The sequence below is a fragment of the Sturnus vulgaris genome, chromosome 19, assembly GCF_052056855.1.
Source record: "Sturnus vulgaris isolate bStuVul1 chromosome 19, bStuVul1.hap1, whole genome shotgun sequence".
NCBI classification, from domain to species: Eukaryota; Metazoa; Chordata; class Aves; order Passeriformes; family Sturnidae; genus Sturnus; species Sturnus vulgaris.
In genome coordinates, this window is record NC_142261.1 from 10,813,300 (window position 1) to 10,839,492 (window position 26,193).

At 43.4% G+C, this 26,193-nt stretch overlaps 1 protein-coding gene across 8 annotated transcripts; it reads left to right on the plus strand.

Annotated features, from left to right (window-relative positions):
- The first annotated feature begins 173 nt into the window (after positions 1 to 173).
- Positions 174 to 26,130, plus strand: SFI1 (SFI1 centrin binding protein). 8 transcript variants are annotated; one of them, XM_088176276.1, is made up of 30 exons: positions 175 to 190; positions 2,000 to 2,074; positions 4,631 to 4,810; positions 5,821 to 5,892; positions 7,528 to 7,635; positions 7,792 to 7,886; positions 9,361 to 9,478; positions 10,108 to 10,210; positions 11,106 to 11,262; positions 12,019 to 12,180; positions 12,598 to 12,668; positions 13,370 to 13,462; positions 13,819 to 13,916; positions 14,201 to 14,282; positions 15,191 to 15,369; positions 15,602 to 15,677; positions 16,430 to 16,525; positions 16,939 to 17,015; positions 17,656 to 17,758; positions 18,241 to 18,337; positions 18,992 to 19,152; positions 19,559 to 19,633; positions 19,918 to 19,992; positions 20,351 to 20,527; positions 21,339 to 21,472; positions 22,684 to 22,936; positions 23,604 to 23,751; positions 24,502 to 24,622; positions 25,297 to 25,399; positions 25,908 to 26,130. In XM_088176276.1, exons 2-30 carry the CDS (start codon positions 2,013 to 2,015, stop codon positions 26,013 to 26,015), a joined length of 3,384 nt encoding a protein of 1,127 aa, XP_088032402.1. In that variant the 5' UTR covers positions 175 to 190; positions 2,000 to 2,012; the 3' UTR covers positions 26,016 to 26,130. The 8 variants fall into 8 exon arrangements, 5 of the variants coding, with proteins under 5 accessions (XP_088032406.1, XP_088032402.1, XP_088032403.1 ...); XM_088176277.1 differs by having other exon boundaries at positions 21,342 to 21,472; XM_088176279.1 differs by having other exon boundaries at positions 21,345 to 21,472.
- The last annotated feature ends 63 nt before the right edge of the window (positions 26,131 to 26,193 follow it).

A 26,193-nucleotide genomic window follows, 5' to 3' on the forward strand; every position in this document is an offset into this window, starting at 1 on the left:
TCGCGCCGCCCGCTCCGCACCCATTTAACGCCCCGCGCGCAGGCGCGTCGGGCGCGCGCGCCGGGGGCTCCCCCGCCTGCTGCCTGACCGCGAATCGGCGGCGGGAGGCGCTGACGGCGGCGGCTGCGCTCCCGCCGTGTGTCCCCGCCGCCCGCGGAACCGGCGTCTCACCCTGCGAGCGGCGCGGCGGGTGAGGAGAGGCGCGGGGCTCGATGAGGGCCTGCAGGCAGTCTGGGCGGGCAGCCCTGCGGGGGAGGCGGCCGCCGGTGGGATGCGGTGCGCGCCATGTGCGGGGCGGCGGCGGCGGCGGGATCGGCCCGTCCCTGTCCCGGCACTGTCCGCGTCCCCGTGTCGCCTCAGGGGGAGCGCGGGGTGAGAGAAGGGCGGGAAGCGGCAGGGCGATCGCGGCTGAGGGCGCGCTCGGCGGGCGCTCCCCCTCGCCCCCTCACGCGCGTTCGCCGTGGTCGCTGGCGGGCTCGGGGGGGCTGTCCCAGAGCGGCTCCGTGTCCCGCCGTGCGCGGCCCGGCTCCCGCGGCTGACAGGGGCGGTCCCGCCGGGCCTGCGCCGCTGCCCAGCCCGGCACTGCGAGCGCAGCGTCCCGGTGTTCGCAACCCGCTCCGGGCTCCTGTCATGTTGGAGTCCGGCATTCCCGTGGGACAGCAGGACTAGGTTGGTGCAGTGAGCGGAGCGGCTTATTCGGAGGCACCGGAAAAGTCTTTCAGTGTTTGCTAATGAGGAGAAGACATTGTTTGCAACATCAGTTTAAGGAATTTATTGAGCGAGATCGCCTGCTCCGTTTGTCCACAGTACTGTCCCCAGCACTTGCATCCATTCTGCCACAGCAACCCAGCAGGGCCGCAGGGTTTCCAAACTCCGTGGGCACAGAGGTCTGTGTAGGATCTGGTGAATAAAGCGTTCTCTTCCCTGATCTCTAATGAAGTTGAATGCCAGAATTAAAATCTGGTTACCTATGGAATGAGAGAAATATAGGAGAAATAAAATTTCTCACCATTTTTTGTGACAAAGTGCTGCGTTATTAATGAGACAGCACTCTATTGCCGAGTCTCTTGAAGCCAACAAGTACTTTCCAAACAAGTACACAAGGAGATGCCATAGCAACCAGTGGGTCACTAGCTTCCACCTGAGTGGTTATTATGAGATGCTGTAGGCTTTGAGAAGGCCTGAACTGTGCTGTGTTTCACTGTCACCTTTGTGCACATCGCTGTTGTGAGTTAAAACACGTTTTTTGGCTCCCAGAGGCACACCTGCCACAGGTGCCTCTTACTTGACGCTCGCAGCAGAAATGTCCAGAGGCACAGAAGTGGCAGAAAACAGTTTTTTCCGAAGTGCAGCAACAGCTCCTTGCCACGGGCATTCAGCCGCTTTCCCTGTGCGAGTCGGTCCGTGCCTGTGCCCGGTAAATCCCGGTCACACCGGGGCCGTTCCCGGGGGCGCTGTCCGCCCGCCCGCCCCGCCGCAAGGGGGCGCTGTGTCCGCCCGCCCGCCCCGCCGCAAGGGGGCGCTGTGTCCGCCCGCCCGCCCCTCATGGCGGGGCCGCCTCAGGCGCCGCTGCTCCCTCCCTCCGCTGCTCTCCCCTTTGCGGTGGTTTCCCCGCTGCTCCCTCCCTCCGCTGCTCTCCCCTTTGCGGTGGTTTCCCCGCTGCTCCCTCCCTCCGCTGCTCCCCCTTTGCGGTGGTTTCCCCGCTGCTGCCCGCCCGTCCCGTGTGCCGGTGCCGTATCTGCCGGTGCCGGGATCCGTGGCCCCCTCAGCGCGGCGGGGGCGGCTGCCGCGGTCCCTCACGGAGGGCTTGTGGAGCAGCGTCGTGTGGATCTCCAACGTTTGTCCATAAGCACAGAAAGCGTTCAGGGTATAGTTACCTGCCGAAAGGAATCTCGTGCAGTAAATCTCCAGAAAAAATCTTGTAGGGTTTTATTTTGTCTTTTAAAGTTTGCATCGTTTTTTAATTGTCTGGGGTTTTTTGTTTCGTTTTATTTTCTAGCTTACACTAACCAATGCTTATAGAAAAATCCACTTTGGATCTCGCTCAAAAGGAGATGCCTGGCTGTAATTCCAGGTAATTTCACAGACTCGGACTCTTCCCGGGACTTTGGAAGTCACAGGTTCCATGCATAGAGAAGTTCTCACTAGAGCTAGGTGGAACTCATTGTTCTCTTCATTTCTAAGTGCTTTTGAAGAAGAGGAACATAGTATTAAAAAAAACAGATGAAAGGGAGTCACCTGCTGTTGGTGTCACCCTGGGTTATTATTAATTTATTTTTAAGTAGGGGCACATAACTTGGAGTAGTTTACTTTTTACAGCACCTTTCTAGCACATTTTTGTTAAAGTGGGCAGAATTGCTGCCTTAGGATTCAAATGCTTATAACTTTATTACCATTAGATTAAGCCAGCACAGTGTTGCTAAGTGAGACCCAGATGCTTCTCATGTTAAACATCTGGAATTGCATTATGTTTGAGTGGAAGTCATGTCATTTTTATGATACAGACTATGTATCTATCTGTATTTATAATACAGATATGCATTTAGCATAGATCCCTGTGATCGATTCATCACAAGTAACAGGCACCAATTTATGCTTTGTCCAAAGTTAATAAACAACATTGCAGAGCAGAGAGTGCATTTGTACTTCAGTCTTGGAACTAGAGTGAAATGGAGAAATTCAGGAGCAGGTAAGCAGTAATAAGAAGCTACTATGCTGAAGACCTCAATTGTAATTTATTTTATATTTATGGCGTCTGAAGATCTCCATGGGACAGAAGAAATTTGAGTTATTCTCACAAAAGGGCTTATAAGTCTCTATGGAACTTTGTTGACCAGAAAATGTTCCTCTGAAAAGCAAAGTTAAAAACAACGAACACTCCACCCCCAAACTGATCGTGAAACACAACTTTAGGTAGTTTTACATTATCATGACATTTACATATAAAACTGATGTTCTTGAGCTTGAGATATTAGACTGAAACATAAGGTACTTGGACACAGTTGTTGGCCCAACCACAGATTTACTCCATGTTAGTTCTCTTATCCTTCCCATGCTTTTGTTTTCTAACTTTACAAGGGAGAAATGATCCTTCTTTGACTCTTATTTTTCATGGTCACTTGCCATAAATTCTGGGGGACATAGGCTGTCATCATTAAATATGTGCAGCACATAACAGTGTTTCAAATAGAGAAATAATCTGTTTGAAAGTACATATGTTGGAAAAATTTTAGATATTCACACACCTTAGACTTTAATATAAAGCTTCTGCGTGTTTTCCCCAAGTTTGTTTTTTTCAACTCCTTTGTGTAAGGTTGTCATTGCACATGGTCAGACCTTGAGGGAAGATGAGGTAGTTTCAAAGGGAGTTGGGCCTGGTGGGTGTGTACAAGAACTTGTGCTGGAAACTGTTTTGCATCAGTTTTAAAGTGCCTGAAACTCCTCTTCACATATGCATAGAGTTGCCTTAACTGCACAGCTTGATGTGAATGGAATTCTTTTGTCTGCTGGGCAGGGCCTACCTCTTTCAGAGGGCATTCAGATAATGTTTTATAGAACAAGAATTTCTCGCACAAAATACAGGTCTCTTTTCTTGCATTGACTTTTTTTTTTTTTTTAACTCTTTGCAGCCTGCTGGAACAAGCCAAAAATACAGTATTTCCTCCCAGTGATTTGTTGTTAATAGTGGTTATTCAGCTGAATTTTTGAAACTTGCATTGTTCCAGTCACTTTGTGAAAACAATACTTTTTTTCTGGCTGCAGCTATGTTTTCTCTAGCTCAATTCAGGAGATTGTTAGGATGAGATTTCAGGTTATCCTGTTCTGTTGCCTCTTCTGGAACTCAAGAATGTGTTTGTGGTTCTAATGTGCAAATTTACAGGGTGGTGGCAGCATTTGTTTTGGGAAAGAAGCTTCAATGGAACCGGTGCAGCAAGTTTTATCTGCATAGGGTTTTTTTTATCCTTGTTTTCAGAAAATTACCAGGAAAAAATATTTAGAATTCATAAAAACGCACTTGTTATTTTTCAGATTAGAACTACACGTTAAAGTAAACTGTGTGATGGAAAAATATTCTAATTTTGTTGTTTCATGATGAATATGTGAAAAACAGGAAGAGATTTACAGTTTAGGTTTTTTTTAAGGAGAAACACAGTTAAACTATGAACAAAACTAGGAAAGAGCTTGCAAAAGAACATTTTATGTTAAAATTGAAAGTTCAGTTCTCACTTTAGCTCACTAGTGCTCAAGAGAATTTATCAGCAGTAGACAGAGTACTTTGATATGTTTGAGACTAAAAGGCGGAAAACCAGAGTCAGAGATTCTCTGTCAAGACACCCTGTGTGCACACAGAAATGCATTTGAAAGATTTTTCATTTCAACTTCAGAGGAGAAAAGAATTGTCTGTGATATGATTGTACTGAAATGAATTTTCCTGGTTGTGCTGGGGAAAGTTTAAAATTCCAGATACTGAAAAACACCTGATAAAGAAACAATAAATGTTTTAGCATTTTGTAGCTGTCATGTTCTGTATTTGAACAGATACCTTTGTTACAGACCAAGCTATTGAAATAAAGCCACTTCTTTACAGATAGTACGATTCTCCATAAAATATTTCTCCTTTCCTTTTAAGTTCAAAATCCCTGATGATGCATGAATTCCAGCAACCACCTGAGCATCAAGTGCATGCAGCTGGACGAGCTGTTGTTCCCCAGTCTGCAGCACATGAATTCCAGGACAGAGGTCATGACAAGCCAGGCCAAGATGAGTATACCCGGAGTCAAAGAAGAATGTTAAAAAAATGCCAAAGCAGGTGATAAAATATATTTTTCACTAGATGGACCAGGGGATCAGACCTAAAAATGTCTGGGTAGTACCAGTAGTACCAGTGTAGGTTACAGCAGAAATTTTAGGTCGTGGCCATGGCAGACAGTTCTGAAGATGCCTTGTGGTAGCTTGAGGACAAGGATTGACAGTCAGATTTCATGTATTCTTTATTTTCAAAGGCCAATTAAAAAATGGCTATTTAACAATATTCTTTCATACACTGCCAGTAGGTGTAATGATTTCTTCTTGCCCTCCTTTTATGTGCTTCTTTTGTTTGTTGAAAGAATCTTGACAAAGGTGGGATGTAATTGTGTAGAGATTAAAAGCCCATTATTTGTTGAGCAGCTCAGACCTGCTGAAAGAGCGAGGCCTCCCCTCCTGGCTGTGTGCCTTAACTAATTACCTTGTGAAGTCTTTGGTGCTTCTTGGGGCCCTCTGTGTGCCACTTAACTCTGAAATCCATTGGGGAAAAAAGAGGAAGGCTGATGGTGTCACAGTAACACATTAGTGAGCTGAGCTGGGAGAAACTTGTGGAGATGTGGACCTGCTGAGGGGAAGTGGGAAGAAGGAAGATCTGCTGGCTTCAGGAGGGACCAGACATTAGATTAGCTCAAGTATTCTGCACTCAGCTGGTTGACTTGGGAGAAACAGCGATGTTACCACACTGAAACCTCAGGAAGGGCCCCCAGCTAGCCAGCACCCTGCTCAGTACTATCACTGGGTGGAAAAGGGCTGCTGGGAAGGCATTTTGGCTACCCTGCATTCCTAAAGAAGTACACTCCAATTGCAATGATGCTTGGGTCTCTTTATGCTTTATTAATTGCTCTGTTACAGGGTTTAATTTCAGGGTCTAAATACTTCATATATGCATTGATCTCTGAAAGCTAGACCCTTACTTTTATTACTGAAGCTAGGATAAAAATTCCTATTTTGACTACTGCCTGGGAATTTGCAGGGGAGGAGTACAAAGGCAACTAACCTTTCCTTGTATTCCAGATATCTAGCAAGGAAGTTTTTCTATCTGTGGGCAAAAATGACATTTGGACAAGTTCTCCCTTCCAAAGCCAGGTAGATAAAATTAGAAGTGGCTTTTTGTTCTTATTTTTCTTTCTTTCTGTTTGGCTGGGGTTTTTGTTTGTTTGTTTGTTTTTGTTTGTTTGTTGTTTGTTTTTTTAAATGGCTTAGTGGTAAACCATTGGGCGAAGAGAGTACTGGCTGCCAAGAAAATATTTGGATGTATTTTGAGATCACTTGGAGATTTTCTTTGGGTACCTTTCTTGCTATTGCTTTTCTATTTGTTTTTAATAATAATGGTTAAACTTTTATTAACCAAATTCATAGGAATTGTGTTTTGATAAAGTTTGACAGTATGTGCATATAAATGTGATTGGCATACCTGCTTTGAATGTAACTATTTCCCAAAGTTATAATGACAGAGATTTCATATACTATTCTGAGTTGGAAAGGATTCACATGGATCACTGAGTCCAACTCTTAATATGAAATTCAGTTAATATTACTGTTTGCACTGTTGTTATTAATGTATATGTGTTTGTGTTTGGTATTGTCTGACTTGGAAGTACCTGTGGCAGATAATTCCTTTCTGCTGTGAGTGTTGTGAGTGTTCTGTGAGCTACTGAAACCTCATGCTTTGATATTCATTTCTTGTTTTGCATTAATTTGCATGTTCATTCTTGCTTGACCACACCCTAGGGAACTGAAGCAATTCCCAGTGGGAAGATTTGCATTTGGAGTAAGATCAGGTCCTTAGTCATTCAGTTTCATTTTTCTGTATCAAATATATTCTGTTTCTGCCTTTGCTGGTAAATGGAAGTTGTCCTGTGAACCTCACCATTCCTCTTGTCCCACCTACTGAATTGGCACTAATTTGGCTGTCTATCAATTCAGCACAATGATGAACTTATTTTTTAGGAGAAATAGATTTTATAAGGACCAGCAAGGAGCACAAGCAATAATGAATTGCCTTTCTAGTTTTAAAAGTCCCCAGTTCTCTATAGCTTTAATTTGTAATACCTGTTAATGCATGTGCAATATCGTTAACACATCAAGTCCAAAAAAATAACATATAGCTCATTTCTTTTTTCCTTTTCTGCATGGGTGCTTGGGATGACTTAGCAGCTTGGCTTGGGGTAGGTGGCGGTGAATTGCAACTTGTGAGAGGATTGATATGTTTCACTAAGAGACCTCTAGGTATTCTAGGCCTAATTCTGCTGTTATTACATGATAAAAACATCAAAGCATTATAAAATCTGATGTACCTTTTATATTTATTTATATAAATATAATATTTTGTGTTAAAATAGCAAAGAACAAAATTAGAAAGGAAAATAAATGTATTGTTATCTTCTGTTCTGGTTGTTAGAGTAAAACAAGAACTGAGGATAAAAGATGTGAAAAGCTCTCAAGTCAACTGGTACTCTGATGTTTGACAAGTTAACAACATCTGTCTTTTATTCCTTTTATGTGAAGTGTTTACAGTCAGTAGAATGATTGCTTCTTGCACTACTTCACATAGTCGTCAAATAAAGTGTCACAGTAGGGTAGTGGTTTTAAATGCAATTAGATGTTGTTAGGCTAATCAGGCAAGCCTGGAGAAGAGGTGGTGTAATCATTCAAATGGCTTTGTGGTCACTCTGGAAACCTGTGTGATGTTTCTCCTGTCCAAATCTTTCAACTGTTTAGGTGTTTTTATGATCAGAAGATTCTTAAAAAAACTTTTGGAGAGTGGAAGGAGCAGTGGACAGTTTGCAGAGAAAAGCTCACCCTCATCAGAGCAGACAACCATTACAGGTTAGTGAAATGACTTCCCATTGAGGTGTGTATGAGACATTTTCTGAAGGAGTTTTTAATACCAGTAAGTTCCATCCATGGTACATCTGAACCAAGAGCAATGTTTTCATGGCTTATTTTCATGTTTTACTGAATGGCACTTGTTTCATTTTTCAGGCATTCACTCCTTAATTTGATATTTAAGGCTTGGAGAGCCTATGCATGCCAACAGCAAGGAAAGAGGAACAAGTATTATGTTGCAGAGTCTCATGGTAAGTGAAGTGATGATAATTACCATATTTGGGGACATACTGAGATGGGAGTTTCCACGGGAATTATTTACCAGAATGTGTCCCCTGTGCCTGTTTGCACCCTGAGCTCCCCCTCCCCATGGTAGAGCAGTGCTTGCAGGAGCAGATGGCAGGGGGGTCTCTTATAGGGGTGTAGCTGTGTAGATTTTTAGGGATGCCAGTGAAAAAGCATAAGGGCTTCTCCATCTGCTCTGGATTTTGTACTGTTTGTTTTTGAGGGGGTTGCTTGATTTTTGTTTTTTTTTTGTTTTTTTTTTCACTTAATCACAGTATGTTTTCTAGTCGATATTTTTTGATCGAATGTTTTACTGGAATTCTCTCTATCAGCTGTTGCTCTAGACATTGCATAGTAATTCCCTGTGCTTTTAGCTGCACTTATTTTATGTCTATTGACTGTTCCTTCCAGCTTGTGTCTTGCAATTGAAAGAAGCCCAAACTTTTGAAGTCTTGTGTAGGTTCTTTGCTCTGCAAGGGATTTGACCTGGAGCTATCTGTACTGGTAGTAACTTTCTTGAGTTCAGGAAATATGTTTTGCTGAAAGGAGGTTGACCTTTGTTTAAAGATGATACTGAGATTTTGTTCTGTGCTGGTTTGCAGAATAAGTTAACTGCTCTCTTTGCACATGAACGTAGCCTCAGAATGTCCTAGAGACTGGCACCTCTGGACACAAACTGACAGGTTATCCAGACTTCCTTTCTTACTGAGTGTGGCCACAGTATTTACTGCAAAAGCTGTGTGTTACTTGGTCAAAAATAGAAAAAGGTGACCTCTTTCAAGATAGGTTAATGCTTGATTCACAAGGAAATCCTGAAAAAGTTTTTTTTTAATGTGTGTGAAGTGGCATAGAATCAATGACTGTTTTTTCTAATAATTTTGCTTTAATAATGTCGGTTCTGACAAGCCAGCTTGCTGTGAGGAGAATATGCAGTGTGCTGCCCTAAGTGGTAAACTGGAATTTGTGACACCATTTCTGTTTTTAGCTGCATGACCAGCCTGCTAAATAAAGTTGACTTGTTTCTGGTTGATTTCTCTGCTTGTCGTAGAGAATAACTCTTGAAAAGCAACTGATGAACCTGATGAACTTTTTTTTTTTAAACAAAGAAAATCCTCTAATTCTTACCCAGTGCAGTCCTTACTCTGACTGTTGTTGTGTTCAGTTATTTCCTCTCTAAGCACTGAAGACAAAGCGATTTTCGGCCATTGTCCAGTAATTCACGCTTCTCTGAGCAAGTGGCATGGGCGATGCTGTCAGCAATTCTGAGACTTCTCGCTGTGTCACTCTCACAGAGGGAGGGTCGCTGTCATTTCAGGCTTTTCCACAAGGTGTCCCTGCAGGTTGAGGACACAGGACTCGGGGGCGGTCTGTGATGGAGTGGTTGAGATGTGCCAGATTCCTGCGGGAAATTAAGATGCTGCCGTTTTTTGTTGTGCACAGCAAAGAAACAAACTCTGCTCAGGACCTGGCAGCACTGGCTGGTTTATGTTGACGTTCAAAGGACAAAACATGGGATGCAGTCCGTGGCACTGGCATTCAGGGAAAGAAGCTGTTTGCGGTAAGGGTGGAGTGCACACAGGCAGAGGGGCACTCACCATCAGGCCATGGCTTTTATCTGTGTTATGTTGTATTTTCCTGCAGTGACTTTGTTAGATGTTTGATTTTGTTTTTAATAATTGTTTTTCTTTCTGGGATGTGTGAATGCTTCTGGCACACCCATAGACGGTGAATTTAAGAGATGCTCTATAGCAGCTTGCCAATACCTAATGGAAGCCTACAGGAAGGCTGACATTTGCAAAGGCATGCAGTGAGAAGACAAGGGATAATGGCTTTAAGGTGAAAGAGGGTAGATTTAGATTGAATATTAGGAAGAAATTCTTTACTCTGAGGATGGTGAGGCACTGAAACCCAGAGATGATGTTGATGCCCCATTCCTGGAAGTGTTCAAGATCAGTTTGGATGGGACTTGGAGCAATGTGGGATAGTGGAAAGTGTCTCTGCCCACTTGAAGGGGGCAGAGGGGCAGGGGCTTGGAGCAAGATGATCTTTAAGATCCCTTCCAACCCAAGCCATTCAGTGGTTCTTTGAAAAGATTTGTTCATACCTTTTTCCAGTGAGATGAAAACGATTTCTTGCACCAAGTTATGGCACCTGTGTTTGAACTTGTCTGTAACATTGTTTTGGCAGCATTTCATGGGCAGTGTGGAGAAGACAACACTACCAGAAATGCAGTGGACGTAAAATGAATATTTTGGCTCTGCAGCATTGGGCCCAGAGCCTGCAATTTCGAGTAAGTCTCAGGAGCTTCAGCTACTGCCATTGTTTAAGTTACACACATGTGAAAATGTTGCAGATGAATAAAAATTAGGCCTTGTCTCATTTACTTTGAAAATTGCAGTACTTATGTTGGAATATTATGTCAGGACATGGGGAAATGGAATGAAGCTATGTCAGGGTAAGTTCAGATTGGACATTAAGGAAAAGGATCTTCCTGAGAGGGTGGTCAGTCCCTGGAACAGACTTCTCAGGGAAGGGGTCACAGCACCAAACCTGTCAGAGTTCAAGGTTCATCATGTCCAACTTCCTTCTTCTTGCAGGACCACTTAAAACTAAATGAGATGACTTAGAGTGTTGTTGCCAGATGGTTGATCTTAGCTGAAGTGATAACAGCATGGGTTTCTTTCCTTCTGTCACTGAAACTGTGGCTTTATGTTCATTTAATTAAAAAGAAGGGACAGTATTTAATTTGACCTGCACTGTAAGATGCAACATGACCTGTTTTAGGGCATTATTCTGCTAAGGAAAGAAACTTGTGACTTAGGAAGTCTTATAGTATCTCATTATGTGATTACCTTTTATATGAAAATACTCTGAAAGAAAGCCTGTTGGCAAAAGAAAAGTATTATATTGGCCTTTTTAATCGGAAAAAGTGTGAAAGTATTTAAAAGAGTGAAAAAATCTTTGACCTTTTCTATGCTGACATTCCTTTGGTGTTTTGGGTTGTTCAGGTTTTGTTGAGTTTTTCCCACTTTTTTAGGGGGAACCTCATTGCTCATGGCTTTCACCTTTAGAATTTATATGAAATTTCCTATTGCATGTGAGTTCTTCCTCTCCTCTTTGTTCTCCTTGCCTAATCTTGTCTGTTTTTCCCCCTTACTGCCCTTGCCCCTTAATTGTTCCTTCAGGCTTGGTTGCAGTGGCGAGAGCTGTATTTATACACCCAGGATGAGAAGCAGAAGGACACCAGGGCAGTAACTCACCATCAGCACTGGGAATTGAGGAGATGTGTGAGAGCATGGCTGGGATACCTGAACCTCCACAGAGTAAAGAAACGCCAGAATGGTGAGTGAAAATGGTGACTTCAGACAGAACAGGGCTCAACCCCTTTGCTGAGGGCAAAGTGATGTTTTTTTCTGTTCTAGGAGACACTGCCTGCAATGTTTCTGCCCACCAGGACATGAGATGCAGCTTGGGCTGTACACTGTGACAGGCCTGGCTGACTCAGCTCATATGCTGAACTGTCAGGAAGATCACCTGCTTTCCATGGGATTTAAACAAAGAACTTTACAATTCCCTTGATGAAAACTTGCATATTGTCTATCATATTTTGACTGAGATACCGTGAGAAGGATGTATTCAAGACTGATCAGTCACTCTGTGGATTTTCTTGATAATCAGTCAAATCACAACTCCTATAGGATGGTAAAGATTATTAAACCAGTTCTTTTGTTTCTTCCCTTGAATGGGAATGAGTTCAGATATTTATATTAATTGCTTTTTGATTGATGGCAGTGGAAAACAATCTGGCTTGGATATGTAGGAGCTAGTAATAGCAGTATGCCAAAATGTAAGAAAGTTTGTGTATGTTGAACAAGTGTGTCCTAACTTCCCTCTCTTAAGTCAGGTTACTGCTTTAAAACTGCCTTTGTGATCAATAGGAGGAATATGATCTGTAGCTGAGCATTAATGTAAGTTTTTGCAACCATTCTTCAGTGTTAGAGCTGATGTCACTTGTGAAGCAGTGGCTCAGATGTCAGGATCTGATAGGAATGAGCCTAGGACAGAACAAGCCACGAGTGATTTGTGTTTGTCTTCCAGAGCTGGCACAGGAGTTTCACCGAAGCCAGACGCTCCGGAGGTGCTTCTGCAATTGGCAGCTGTCATGGGAGTGCAGGAGAAGAGTGCATGCTCACCAAAGGGACCTGGAAAAACAAGCAGCAAGGATTGCCCTATGGAGAGTCTTTGCACACTGGAAGCATTGTATCCAATCTGTGTCTAGTCCCTGGCAAAGACAAGTTAGAAGCGTTCTAGCAGGGGGAAGATCCCGTTCATAAGCAGGAATGTTGTGCAGTAGCGTGAGTGACAACAAACATGTTGTCATTAAATAGGTGTATGTAATGCCATACTAACAATTCATTAAACTGTTGTAATTACAGTATATTAGCAGCTGTATAAGAGTATATTAGAGCCTGCAGAAGATAATTTATGGTTGTTACTTAAGAGTGAATCACAAACATACTGTGATAAGCCAGCAAAATCTAAGTTTGACTGTAGTCAAAACTCCTGCAGATAACAGTGTTGGACATGCAAACATTGAAGCGAATTTAGATGGAGATGTAGCGCCCCCCTGTGGGAGAAGGTTGCTTCTGTGTAAAAGATACTTTAACTCGGTGACAGATGTTGTGCTGTGTGTGGAAGAGGCTCAGCAGTGTGAGCTGGCTGAGAAGCACTACAAGTGTCACCTGTTGGTAAGAGCTCTGTTATGTGCCAGTTGGGAGGGGCTGTGGAGTGTCCCTGTAACACTGGCAGTGCTGTGTGGGTGTTAAGTGGGAGATACACCAGGTTTCTAAATTTCAACTGTTCTGGAATCTGCCAGTTGAATCCAAATGGGGAAACTTGCTGATCAGCGATTTTTCCAATTGGGAAACTGGTGAAGTAGATTCATATTGAGGGTGTTGGGTTACCTGCTCCCTGGCTATTCCATCATGAGATTACCTTTTTCCTTTGATGTTTTTTTTTTTTTAATGCTGTTTGCTACAAGAATTATTTTTTCTTCTCTGCAGTAATGTGTGTGTGCTGCTTTTCACATGAGACCAAAGATAGCTTGCTTCATATACAAGTAGTTGAATGTTTTGGGGTTTTTTAAAAGAAAAAATAAATCCCTGAAGGTTGTCTGAAAGATGGCCACAAGCAAGCTTCCAGCTTTTTGGAACTGAGCTATTTTCAAGGTTTGATCAGTACTGGTCATTAAAAGAATACCGATAAACTGGTTTGAATCATGACGTGAAAACATTAGTGATTATAAGAGCAGTATGATTAGTGATTTGAAGTAGGATGCTCTCATAACCATGTTCTGCCCCCACTCAAGGGATTCTAGGATTGTAGATCAGTTCTAAATGACCTGATTTGGATTACAAATGAAGGTTGTGTTTATTTTTTGTTGTTACAGGAACTTGGCCTTAAGGGTCTTCGGCAGAATGTCCTGGACACTCGTCTTCAGCAGATGAGAACAAATCTGTCATCCCATCAGCATCGAGTCACAGTGAGCTTCACTTTGGTTCTTGTGTCAGTTTGTCCTGAGCAGTCCTATTGACTTCCACTCTCACCTACAAAGTACTTTTTAATTACTTTGATCTTAAATACTAATAGCCACAGAAAATCTGTGTGAGTCAGCTGCCACTCTTAGATATGTTTAGTTTTTAGTTTCCCTGTGTTTGTGGTGGATTTTTTCTTTTACCAGAAAAATTTGTAGGAAGTTTTAAAGTTTGGTATATGAAGCATTGCAGGAAATGCATTGCAGTATGCAGTTTCATTAGGACTTTAATAATTTCTTTCTTTGCATTCTTCTCCTTGCTTCATATCTTTGGGGGGGTTTGTGTCTTTCTTGTTTTATTTCAGGTGCTGCAGAGGTACTGGAACCGTTGGAAGTCTCGTTTGGAAGAGAAGGAGGAAGAACAGCAGCAGGCTTTAACATCAGTGGCTCATGCCCGTTATAGGTATGCAGAGAAATATTAATTCAAATTTGTACAAATGTGGAATCTGTGAGCCTTTGGTTCTCTTTTAAAGGATGGTAATACCTTTGGGGGCATGACTTGATGGCAATTGCTCTGACATTTTCTGTGACTAATGAACAATTTACATCTGATTCTCTGTGGAATATAAAAAGGAGATTGGTTAAGCCTAGCTCTGAGGTTCATTTAGTCAGCTGACATTCATAAAATCAATATGTTTACTGGAGGAATTCTCTCCTGTGTTGACATTCTCCCTTTTTGCTTGCCAGGAGGGTGTTGATGCAACAAGTATTTGACACATGGCTACTGAAGGTCTGCAAGCTGCAAGAATATCGGATGGGAGAGAAGAAGGTAAATGTAACTCTTGTACCTTGCTTAGGAAATAGAGGGGATGATTTCATAGTCACTGTCTGTGAATATGAGTTAACATGAGATGGACTTGGCTGTTGTAAATTCCCTTTTACCTGGTGAGGGATCAAGTCAGGGGAAACAGATTGCAACCATTATTTACTGATCACCTTTTTTAAGTTAAGCAGTTTGTTACAATAGAATCAAATTATTAAAGGATTGACATTTACATGGTACAGTCAATTATTCCCTCACCCTGTAAATGTGTGTGTGCTCTCTCACACTATCTCATTGTTAGTTTGTTGAAATAATAATAATACTAAATGGCCAACCCCAGCCTATTTAAGAGGTGCAGTGTTGTACTGAGAAATTAGCTGCTTCTAGGTGGGTGTCCTTAAAGTTCTTTACAGGGTCCTATACTTTCTGAGAGGAAGTGTGTGTGTATGTATATATATGTATATAGTCCTGGAGTTTTTACATGTAGCAGCCACTGTGGCCTTTATGTGGTCTCTTACACAACTCCAAGTTGACAGTAGCATGTGGGGGTGTCTTTGTGCAGATAGGGTTCACCATTGATGGTGGGACAATATCAGTTCTTGTACATTCAACAGGACTGGTTTCTGGAACTTACTGGTTCTTAGGAGTCCTTCACATGCTATTTATCAGCTTGTGCTTTTCCTCTCTTTGGCCTGCTGTTTTTGGTAACAGCTGCTCCATCCACATGCACACAGGTCCCTGCAGAGCACGTTAAATAACCTCCCTGCAAAGGGGCTTTGGTGGTGTGTCCATTGCTGTTCAGCCTCAGAAAAACAAACACTGGACGCTTCTATGCACGTCATCTCTAAGGAGTTGTTTCCTGTTGTTTGTGGCTGCCTGTGCTGTGCATTCATTGCCACTTTCATCCATTGCAGGCTGTCCTTCATTTCCAAAGGCGGCTCCTGCGCTGCTTCTGGTGCTGCTGGCGTGAACAAGCAGCTGCACGTTTGGAGGAGCAGAAGGGCTTGGTTTGTGCAGGAGATCACTACAGAAACCAGCTGCTGCTAAAGGCCTTCTGTCTGTGGAAACAAAAGACTCAGCAGAGAGAAACAGAGTAAGAATTTTTTTCAAACAGAGATGGTTTGGATTGGCCATGTGGCAGCCTACTTAGGACAAACAGCATTTAGTTCACAATGGTGCTCACTCCTTTTTTGTGCTTTGGAGCCTACTAAGTTGTCTTTCAGTAAGTGAATTACTGAATATAAAAAAATGTGGACTCAAATCTGTTCTAGAAGTGTCCAGCAACATGGATTGTACTGTAGGACAAATAATTATTTTTCTTATAGGAGGCTCAAGGAGACAGAAGCTTTAAGATTTCACTGTTCAAAGTGTCTGCAGCAGGCTTGGAACAAGTGGAGAGAGGTGAGAGAGTTAACAGATGGGGAAGAGTGTGAAGTCTTTCTGTTTTGTTTGAATTGCTTGTACCCATATGGCTAGAAGTTGAATTGTTTAATTTAAACGCTAATCATTCCTAAGCTTTCCTCCCTTTTCATGTGGATAAAGCAGTTTGGTGTGAGTGGAACAGGAGCTGTGTAGGGAGGAGAGGAATTCTTTTTGTTCATGTATCTAGATGTGGTGAGACTAGGAGTATGGTTTAGATGTACCTAGGAATGTAATCAGAGTTATTGTGATGAAATTGTTCCTACCCAGTCCTTCCCAAAACTTAAGTTGGAAGTTTGCAGCCTGGCCTTTGTGTGTGGCCTGTGTTTGTGTTACAGGTTGTAGCAAACACTGTCACAGAGTACTTTCATAGTGGTCTTTTCCATACCATGATACCAGGTACCAGATGTGCCTTGCAGCACGTTTTGAGAATCTATGAGAAATTTTATAGTTGGAGTTGTTATGTTCGTGCAGACCTGTTGACTTGACTTGGTTTCCATCAGTCTTCAAGAGGACTAGAAAGGGCAGGGAAAAAAAAGCCCCTCAACCGGGCCTTTTGGGGACATAGCAGTGTGCAGCACCAGTTGGAGTGAAAAGCTCTTACAGCACAGTGAAGGACTGATGTTTCTCCAGAGACTGGAAATTATTCTTTTCCCTCCTCTCTCTGCCATTACTTGTTTTCCCTCCTTCATGTGTACATATCTTTTGGTTTTTTTTCCATTTCCTCCTTCTAGTATGTGGAACATCAGCGTGAGAAATGGAGGAAGTTGGTGCAGGCAGACCTGCACTATCGACATGTGTTGCTGGGCAAGACCTTGGCAGCTTGGAAGGTAGGATGGAACAGCCTTTTTCTGTGTGTGCTGGAGCATTTCAGTGAGAGCTGCAGAGCTCCCACACTGCTTCACTGGAGGCACATACACACCATGTGTGCAAGTAGAATGGAGGCTCTTGTATGAGGCTGTGTGAGCTCTAGCACTGCTTTTTGGAGCAGAAGAACCAAGGTAATCTTGTAGCACTGGTGGATGGTGTATCACAGCTAGTATTAACTACTGTGTAGTGACTGGTTGCCACAGCAAAGCAGCATTTTATTTCAGTGGCTGTATTTTTTCCCCCTGTACTTGACTGCCAGTGCTACTTATGAGTTAGTAAGAGTTAGATGCTAGTAAGAGTTTCTAGATGTTTCCTCTCCTCACAGGTGTTAACAGTTAAGATAAATTTGCCTCTCAACTATTTTTATTTTCAGATTTACCAACAGAACATACAGTACATTCTGTATCAAGTAGCTGAGAAGGAGAAACAACACACTCGACTGCTGCTGCGGTGAGCCTCTTCCTAGACAGCATGAGAGGACTGGCTGCACTGCAGTCACATTCATTCCTTTCTTTCACTGCCACCTTTGTAACTTTTTGAGTGTTGGGTGCTGGGAGTTGTTTCTGGCATGCATTGCTGTTTCTTTGCAGGTAGGTCATCTAGTTAAAATAAATTAACCTCTTCCTGTTTGCTGTCTGTTTTGCTTGAATATTTTTTAAATCTCTGTTTAGTCCTGTAAGAGTCATTAGACAGCAAACTGCATCATTCTCTGTCTGTTATGGTATTAAAGCAGCCTGGAAGATGCAGAGCCTCTCTTGCATTACAGCGAAGAGAGTGATTAAAGATATTATCACATTGCATTGGTTGTAGTTACTTCAGTTTTAATTACCTTATTTGTTTTAATGCTATGCAGCTTGAGTCACTTGCAGGGCCTGATTGGCTCAGCTGAAGCTGCTGGATTTCAGAGTGTGTTCTGTTTTGCACTGCCTTCTCCAGCAGAGACATGAAGGGGCAGAAATTGATTTGCACCACTGAGTTTATAGATGCAGCTGGTCTTGGTTCCCTTGTGAGTAGGAAAGTGGCAAAAGAACAAGTGAGAATCATTCTTAATGGGTTTGGTTTTAACTTTTGTGGGTATTTTTACCTTCAGACAGGTGCTGTGTACGTGGAGAGAAAATGTCCTTGCTCTTATACACGAATCTAAGGCAACTATTCAAGCAGATGAGCACTACAGGAAAGCAATCCTGTCAAAGGTAGGATCTGTACAGCAGGTGCCAAGGTCTCAGTACAGGTGCTGGTTCAGACAGGGCTCAGGTAATACAATCAGAAGGACCAAAAAGTTAAATCTAAGAGCAACTGCTGAGAGAGATCTGCAAAGTGGGAGTCTCATCTTATTTTTACAGGTGTCTCTGAAACTTGTCTCTGTAAGCTCATGGCTTTTTCTCTTCCTTCTCATTCCTTAGAAGGAAGGGAAAACCAGTAGCATGATATAGCATAGTAGTACTGGTGAAGTGGGGCAAGGAGGGGATGGATGAAAGAGAAGAATGCTTTGACAAATACCAAGAGGACCCTCTGAAATACTTCTGTATTTAATTTGTAGGAAATTCTTACTGTCTGCTGAGCCTTGTGTGAAAAATGAGGTGGAAACGGTTCTGTTACCATTAGGGGAAGTACATTGTGTCCCCTTCCATTGCAGTCCAGTCTGTCCCATCTCCTGTTTGCATTTTATCCTTAGGTGCTGCTGCAGTGGCGAGACACTGCCTGGCTACGAGCGTGTCACCGCCATCTGAAGGTGACAGCTGTGGTGGAGGCCAGGAAACATTTGGAGTTAGGTGAGCTGATGTTGATGTTGAACTCTCAAAAGTCCTCATTGTCTGTGAATGAGCCAAGGGCATTGTGTTGTGTCACCTGTACAAATGAAGTGACTGGATGATCTGTTGGCTTACAAAGGATGTCCCCACAGAATGGAGAGTGAATTGAGATTCCAGTGATCTGCTGAATGCTGCTTGTGCTACTTTTGTTTCTCTGTTTGTTCTTTGTACTGCTGATGGTAACACTTCCTTCCTCAAAGGAATTTTCCATTACTAATTTTGAGAACCTCAGACATCTCTTTTGAAGGCAGTGCAAGTAATCTTATCAGTTACTACTTCAGTCTTTCTCTGGTAATTTGTACTGAAAGACCCTCAAACTCTGCAAGCATTTCACGGTACCATGGTACATTCTTGGCATGAGGACTCTGAAGCACAAAGGGCTTTCCTAAAGGTTATAAAGAATGACAGTTGCAGCAGGGAAGACTTGCAAGTCACAGCTCCCTGTCTGTTACATGCAGTGTTTCACAGTTCTTCCTCCTATACTGAATACTGTCAGTGCTGAGTGTTGTCCAAGTTAAGTATTGCTGAAACAGCTGGGAAGAGTAGCTCATCACTTGATACTCTGAGATAATAGTGTCCTTTTGGTACATGACTTAATTTATCTTCCCCTAACAGTGCATTTACAGAACCTGTTTCTTCACTGGAAGGAATTAATGAGGGAGTCTCTGGTGCTGAGGGCTCAGCACCACAGGGCAGCACAGCACCACCAGCAGCACCTGCTCCAGAAGTACCTGGTGAAATGGAAAAATTATCATCAGCAGTGCCTTGGGAAAGAGGTGAGAAGGATCAGCAAACTCTCCAGCCTCAGAAGTAACTCCCCAGAAGTTCCAGGTGTGGAGGAACACACTGTGTTCCCTGGTGAAGGGAATGGCAGTCTGGGTTGAGGAGAAGCATGACAGCTTTGTGTAGTGAGGAGGAAGGAGCATGGCTGTGTCTTGCCTGAAGAAACTGATACAAGTAACAGACTTAACAAGACAACCTGAGCTTACTGTGAATAAAATCCCTGCTGGGCTCCTAGATGTGTGCACGTGGGGTTACATTGTAGGGCACTTGGGTATTGAGGGTGGCCTCAACAGAGCAAAGAGAGGGTGATAAAGGCTGTTTGCTTGCTGTTCTAATAGCATTTGGCTCAGATAAATGAGGTTTGTCTGCAAGTGACTCACTGTTTTGGTTGCCTTGCAGCTGCTGCAGAGAAGGGGAGATGAACTAATGACTCATAGACTTTGCTCTGCTTCCTTCTCTTGCTGGAAAACTCGGGTAAGGAATTTTCCCCTGGGTAGACACCTAGCTCCTTGCTAGTCGTTCTCCCTTTTACTTCATGCTCTGTTTATACAAGGACCAAGGATTTTATTTAAACATTTTCAGAATTTTTTGGTTCAGCTAGCACAAGAGACACCTTGGCATAGATGGGGTGAACTGAGTGGGTTTTTCTGCTCTGGCTGTACCGTCGCTTCCTCCTTGCTTGGTGCTTTGCCTGGCATTCCTGGTGCTGGGTATGTGAGCTCCTAACCTGGTTGCTGTGTATTTTTTTCCCCTAATAGCTGTTGCAGCAGCAATGGGAAAAGCAGAAGACAGTGCAAGCATTATGGCACTGGTCCCTTTCAGTGCAGAGAAAGGTAAGGGGCTGGGCAGGGGCAGGCAAGTGAGTTTGCAGATGTGCAGATCATGTGCAGGTGTGACTGCAGTCAGCAGACTGCACAGTGCATGTGTGTTTCCTTTCCTCTTTGGGGTGCTCTATGTTATTTTGGGATGCTGGAAAACTCCCCAGAATTTCTTAGCTGATTAAAAAATATGCACATTTTTCCCCTTAGCTGACTTAAATCTGTCCCTTTGTCATTGTGGCAGTGTCCTGCTGTTGCTGTAGCTCTGCCTATTCCTATTCTGTGGAAGAGAGAGTGTTGGTGTCTGCAGGGGGAGTCTCTGGCCTGGAGCCTGTCTGTGTAATATTCACAGCTCTCATTGTTCCTGTTGTAGGTATTTGATGCTTGGCTCAGGTTTGCCAAGGGACAGCAGGAGAGGAAAGATGGCATTGAAAAATTCACAGGAGTTCACCACACAACTCCTTTGAGAGAAGGAGTAACCCATGCCTTGAGAAACACTGCTGGCATTGAACAGCTGCAGGGACAGCTCCATACCCAGCACCAGCTGGAGGTGAAGGAATGTTTGCTCAGATATATATTCAGAACTGGGCTGCTCTGGTCTCTGCTCTGTGTGTGGGATGTGTGTTTGTGTTTATGTGCATGTATGTATCTTAAAGCTCCACATCCCAGCTGTTGTTTAGATCCTACATACACTTCTATCTCTGGTTCAAAGCATTTCATTCAGCTGAGACTAGAGGACTTCAGATTCATTGGGAACCTTTCTTAATAAGACTATTTTAAAACTGGCCAATTTCTGCCATCCACAATACTCCTGATTGAAACCTTTGCATGTGGGTCAGGCCTCTAAATTCTGTGCTAGACTGAAGCATTAGAGACTACATCTGATCTTGTCTTAGCTTTAGCCCTGCTTATACATTCATATGTGGGCTCCTGTCACTTCTGCCTTTGACTATCAACCCAGGCCTGCATGTGAAAAGGATGCCTGCATTGCCTGCTCTCTTTCTGCTTCTGGGCAGCATTCCCAGCTCTTTTCCAGGTTTTCAGGATACCAGTTGTTCCATTTGCTAATGTGCAGCTTGCCTTGGTGCAGAAGTAGCCATTTAATTCTCCTCACCCAAATGTTCCCACAGTGCACCGCTTGATTTAGTTGAGAGCTGGTGTGGCTTTGAGGGCATCAGAAATCTTGGTTCCTTCTCTGTAGGTGATGTGGTGCTTCCTGCTCTCAGCCATCAGATGCTCTGCTATTCTTTGTGTTGGCAGGCAGCCTGCAGTCTTCACCAGTCAGGGTATTGTTGTGCCATGAAACAGAAAGATCTCTCCCAGAAATTAAATAAGCCTTTTTCTTTTTCCCACCTCCGAAGAAGCAGGTGACATTTAAAAAGCCTGATGTTAGTCCTGAGACAAGAGGAGATTCATCAGAGGAAGAGCCATGGCCTTCAAAATACAGACATCTACCACTTCACCCTGCTGAGGGGGGCTCATTTCTCCGTGACCTGTGAGTGTAAATCTCCAGTCCCTCTCCTGTTTCTCTGGTATATAAGTAATTCTGCATACATGTAATCTCTCTATGTGTGTCTCATTTTTGTGTTCCCAAGTTTTCTCATTGATGGCTTAGTTCCATGCATTCACCTTAACTCTGACTCTGTATCATGTGGCTGGTGGTGCAGAGTTACACAGGAGCTGCTGTGTAATGCAAGCATCAGCCCACACATAATGAAGGATTTGTGACTGTGCTTGCCAGTGACAGGTAGAACGAGCTCAGCTATAGACCTTCCTCTTGTGTTTCTCAAGGTACAACTGAATTTGTGGAGCATTGGCCATTTGTCATAGGAACAGTTACAAAGAGAATCACTGAAATATACCCTTGATGGGACTTGGGCCATCGAGAGAGCTTATCTTGCCCAAGTGATCTAGTGTCACTGAAGCTCTTGTTTTTTTCACTAAAGTCATCTGATGAAATGATAAACATCAAGATCCTGGTGTACAGAAGCTGAACTTTCTTCTTGCCCCTTTCTTTTCCCTGAGGAAGCTATTCCTTAAAAAATTCCTATTGATCATGGGGCAGTTGCAAGGAAGAATTGTCTATGAAGCTTCTCAATGCAGGACAGGAATCCTACAGGGAAGTAAGATGGTAACTTCACATTACTTTAAGCAAGTATATGCTGCCAAAAGAAGAATTTCTGCCCTGTTCAGTTGTGTCACTTCCACCATTCTTTGTGTTGACACAACCATTCACATGGTAAACTAGATTCTCACATGAATACAGTTGAAATGTAATGTTTAAGAATAATGATTGCTTGCAAGGAGAATGTTGCAGAGCAGGGATGAATTATCCAACAGGATTGTTCCTTTAGCTGCAATGCCAGCTGATGCCAATTTACAATAATCAGAAGTCTGGGATATTCTTTGTTCTGTTTTTCTTTTCTGAAATGCCATTCACAATGAGCCAGGTTACCACCACAGAAATCTGATTTCCCTCTGGAATCTCTAGAAAGCAAGGAACTGCTGGGACCTCCTTTTACTAGGTAGAAAATCTAATTTTAAAAGTAAAGAAAAAAGGGGTGACTTGGAGTGGGCGTAGCAGAGCAGCTAATTGGAGAGCTGCATGCAAGGGAATGACAAGAGACTCCCCTTTTTTTCACTGACTGCAAAGGACAAGACCAACAGGTTGCAATGTATAGTGACCTTATCCCTCTTCCTATACAGGTCAGAGGTGCCCTTTCAGCTAACATCTGTGAATAAATGTCCTGCACAGACTGGGAACTTAATGCTGACACCTCACGTAGAAGAAAGTACCTGTAAATGTCTGTCTCACATGGGTAATGCTGCTCATCCCCATCCCTCTCTCACTTGTGCTCCTCTCCCACTGTGGACACAGGACATGCACCGAACTGGGCAGGGGCCAGAGCTGTGGTCTCCTGCATCTTTCATGTCCCAAATGAAAGCTGGCTCAGAAGAGGTGAGTGAAATGCTGAAGGAACAGCTAGTGTGTGTGCTAGGCTGCTGTCAGCAGGCCCATTGCTTATTGCTGTGTTTTCTTGTGGTTCTTCTGAACTGCCCACCTGGATATTGAGCTGTTTTTCACTTGTTCTAGCTGTCATCTTTAAAGCTGACCAAGTGAACTGCCTCTGAATGCCCAGGAACTGTTTACCCCTATCCACCCACATGTGTTGTTCTGTATTTCATGCCTTTTTCCTGGTGGTCTTCCTAGCCAGATCTTCTCCTAGCAAGTAACGTGAGGGTGCTGCCTCTTCAGAGTTCAGAGCAGTTACAGTTTGCTGTCCAGATTGCAGGGATTTAAGAGAAACTCAGCTTAGGAGCAGTGGGCGTGTCTGAGAACCTAAAAAATTGAAATTCACTTAACCGGCAAGTAGGTGCTTGCGTTTTGAACTCCTTGTTCCACACAGAACGGGAAGTTTTCATCTTGGTGAAACATCTCCATGCTAGATATCAAAGAGCCCATCTTTTAAATTCTGCTTCTTCTGTGGGATTTTAGGAGAGGGGCTCATCACCTGCAGGAGTTGTCTGAGTGGGAGTAGGACTAAGTAGGTCAGGTACATCCTACTTATAGGGCTTACTTAAGAAAACCCTTTGAGGAAAACCCCAATATCATTCTGACCTTCTAGAGAGGAAGTCAGCCTGTGAATTGTCACAAAGGAGCCCATTCCCAAGACTCTGAACAGAATTCTGTGGAGAAAAAGTTGCGACCAAATTTGCAGCCACATTTGCTGTCACCTGAAGATTTGATGGGGAAAGGGAGTCACCAAACTGCAGGTACATCCTCAGATCTAAACTGTAGCAGTTGCTCATCCTCCTCTCTTATCTATATGAGACTGCAAGTCACTGCCACAAAAAGTATGGGAGAGAGGGCAATCTTGTGTGCCAGCATCAGGAGGTAAAGGGTATCAGTATTCCTTTCTGGAATGGTAAATGCAGTTGTATGGATTCTGCTGGGTCTGGGGGCTAAAGCCCTGCCCTAGGCATTGAAAGATGGGAACTGCTAGAGGCCAGCTTCTTTTAGCAAGAATGTGCCCAGGTGCTGTGGTGAAGAAAGCTCACCCAGTAGAGCTCTCTGAGATTTTCCTGTACTTACAGTATGGTTATAAAGGGGACAGATGGTGTCTAAACACTCTCATTGTGGTTTTTAATGACATCAGAGCATGAAATGTGTTCTGCAGGACTACTGTGCTTAATTACTTCTAGACTAAATGTGAAAGACTAAATCTTGAACAGGCCAAAACAGAATCTGTAGCACTAGAACCATCCACCAGAACATTTCGTACGTTTTGTGTGTTCAGACTGAGTCTTGAAGAGCTTATATTGCTGTCAGAACTCCTGCCCTCTCACTGTACCTGATCCTTTGGGGTGAACAGGTACCTGTCACAGGGTAACAAAGCACATGAAAAGGAGTCAGAAGGGTTCCATATTTCCTGTCATTAAAAATATTTCTTGTTTCTTTGATAAGAAGAAAGAGTGGGTGTCTGTTCTTACCTCCATTGCTTGTGCCTTGTATCTTCCATTCAGCTGAAGGGGAAAAGAGGGAGCACAGTTCCAGAGAAGAAATGTTGGAGAGAAAGGTGGAAGCTGAACTCCGACAGATCCAGCAGCAGATGCTGTACTACTACAGCAGGAAGCAGGAACTCAAGTAATGCCCCTTTAGCCAGCCTTCCTTCATGTTGTCCTGTCTGGTGCACTTTTTCTGTGCATCTACCCTGGAAATAATCAGTCTGTTCACAGTAGAACTGTGAATGAAACAGAGAAAAGTCCCAGAGATTTTTATTTTCTCCTTCTGAGTTCAGTCCAGGTGAAGGAGAATATGTACATAACTACTTCTGTAGTCAGCCAAGTGGTTTAATTATACCTTTGGCAGCTCTTGCAGAAGCATGTCAGAGGTATCACTGGATATAATCTGAAGACAGTGCAAATGGATTGGGCAGAGCAGTTGAAATTTAGCTTTTAGTTATTTTATCAAGAGGAGCGAGGACTGAGCTTTTCCAGCTTTCAGTTTAAAAAATTAAACATGGCTGGTATTTGATAATTGCTCTACTAGAACAAGAAAACAGAAATACTCAAAAGAAATGGGGCTTGTGGGGGAAGTCACAGACTAGAAGCAGGTGAAGACAACAGTTTTCAGATTCCTCCGCTTTCCAGCATCTTTTTTTCTTTTTTTTTTTTTTTACCTCTTAAAAAAGATTTTAACCATTGACTGGTTTGAGACAAAAAAATGGGTCTTATTGCAAGTATCAATTGCAAGTCTAAGTTGGCTTAGACTGTTGAGCTCTTAATTGGGATAAGAATCCTTGTAATCCATTTTATCAGGTGCTGTCAGCAGCAGGCAGAGATTCTGCAGCAGTGGCTGGAAATGAGCACACAACCAGGAGCCCAAGATGGTGGGAAAGGAGTTCAGGAAGAATTGGGTCAGGTGTGTACACAGCATTTAAATTGAAGCTACTGAAGTGATTATCACAGCCATGCACTTAGCCTAAAGACTTATGGTAGCTGTGAGGAACGGTGTAGTAAACCATTAGTAAAATGCCAAGAGAAGGGAAATTTGTAGTCAGAAGTAGGCTGAGGAGCAGAACAGGCTGTGTAGATGCATCTTCCTGTTTGTTCAGAAATATAAGTCCTGCTCCAGCAGACCTTTCTGAGGCTATTTCCCAGCTATTTCTCAACCTTTCAGAGATTCAATCTCAATTTTTTTTCTGCGATTCCCCACTGCTTTCAGACCCCAGGTTCACACAGCCAGGTGTGGGTACTGGTAGCTCTGACTCCAGCCAGTACTGAGCTGTTCCTGAGTGACAATCTGTCATATTGGCCCTCAAGTGAGATAATACAAAAGCTGCTGGAGCAGCTCTTACTCTCAGAAAGATGAAATATTGTCTCACTGTACAAACTTGTGTTTATGCTGATGCACTTGTGTTCCCTTTCAGTTGCAGGTGAGGATCAGCACTCTCACCCAAGCACAGCTGGCTGACAGACAGCACGTGCAGGCCCTGCTTGCCCGCCTGCGAGACATCCAGCTTGCCCTGGATCTGTAGGGCATCAGGGCTAGGACCTTTTGCCCCTTTCATAGCAGGGGATGATGGAAGAGATGTATCCATTCACTTAATTCTATGTATGGCATTTATATTTGATAAATGAAGTTCAAACATTTTTGCTTTTTTTGTTGTTACTCTAGCCGATTAAAACTGGAGCTACATCTACCTCATGCTGCAC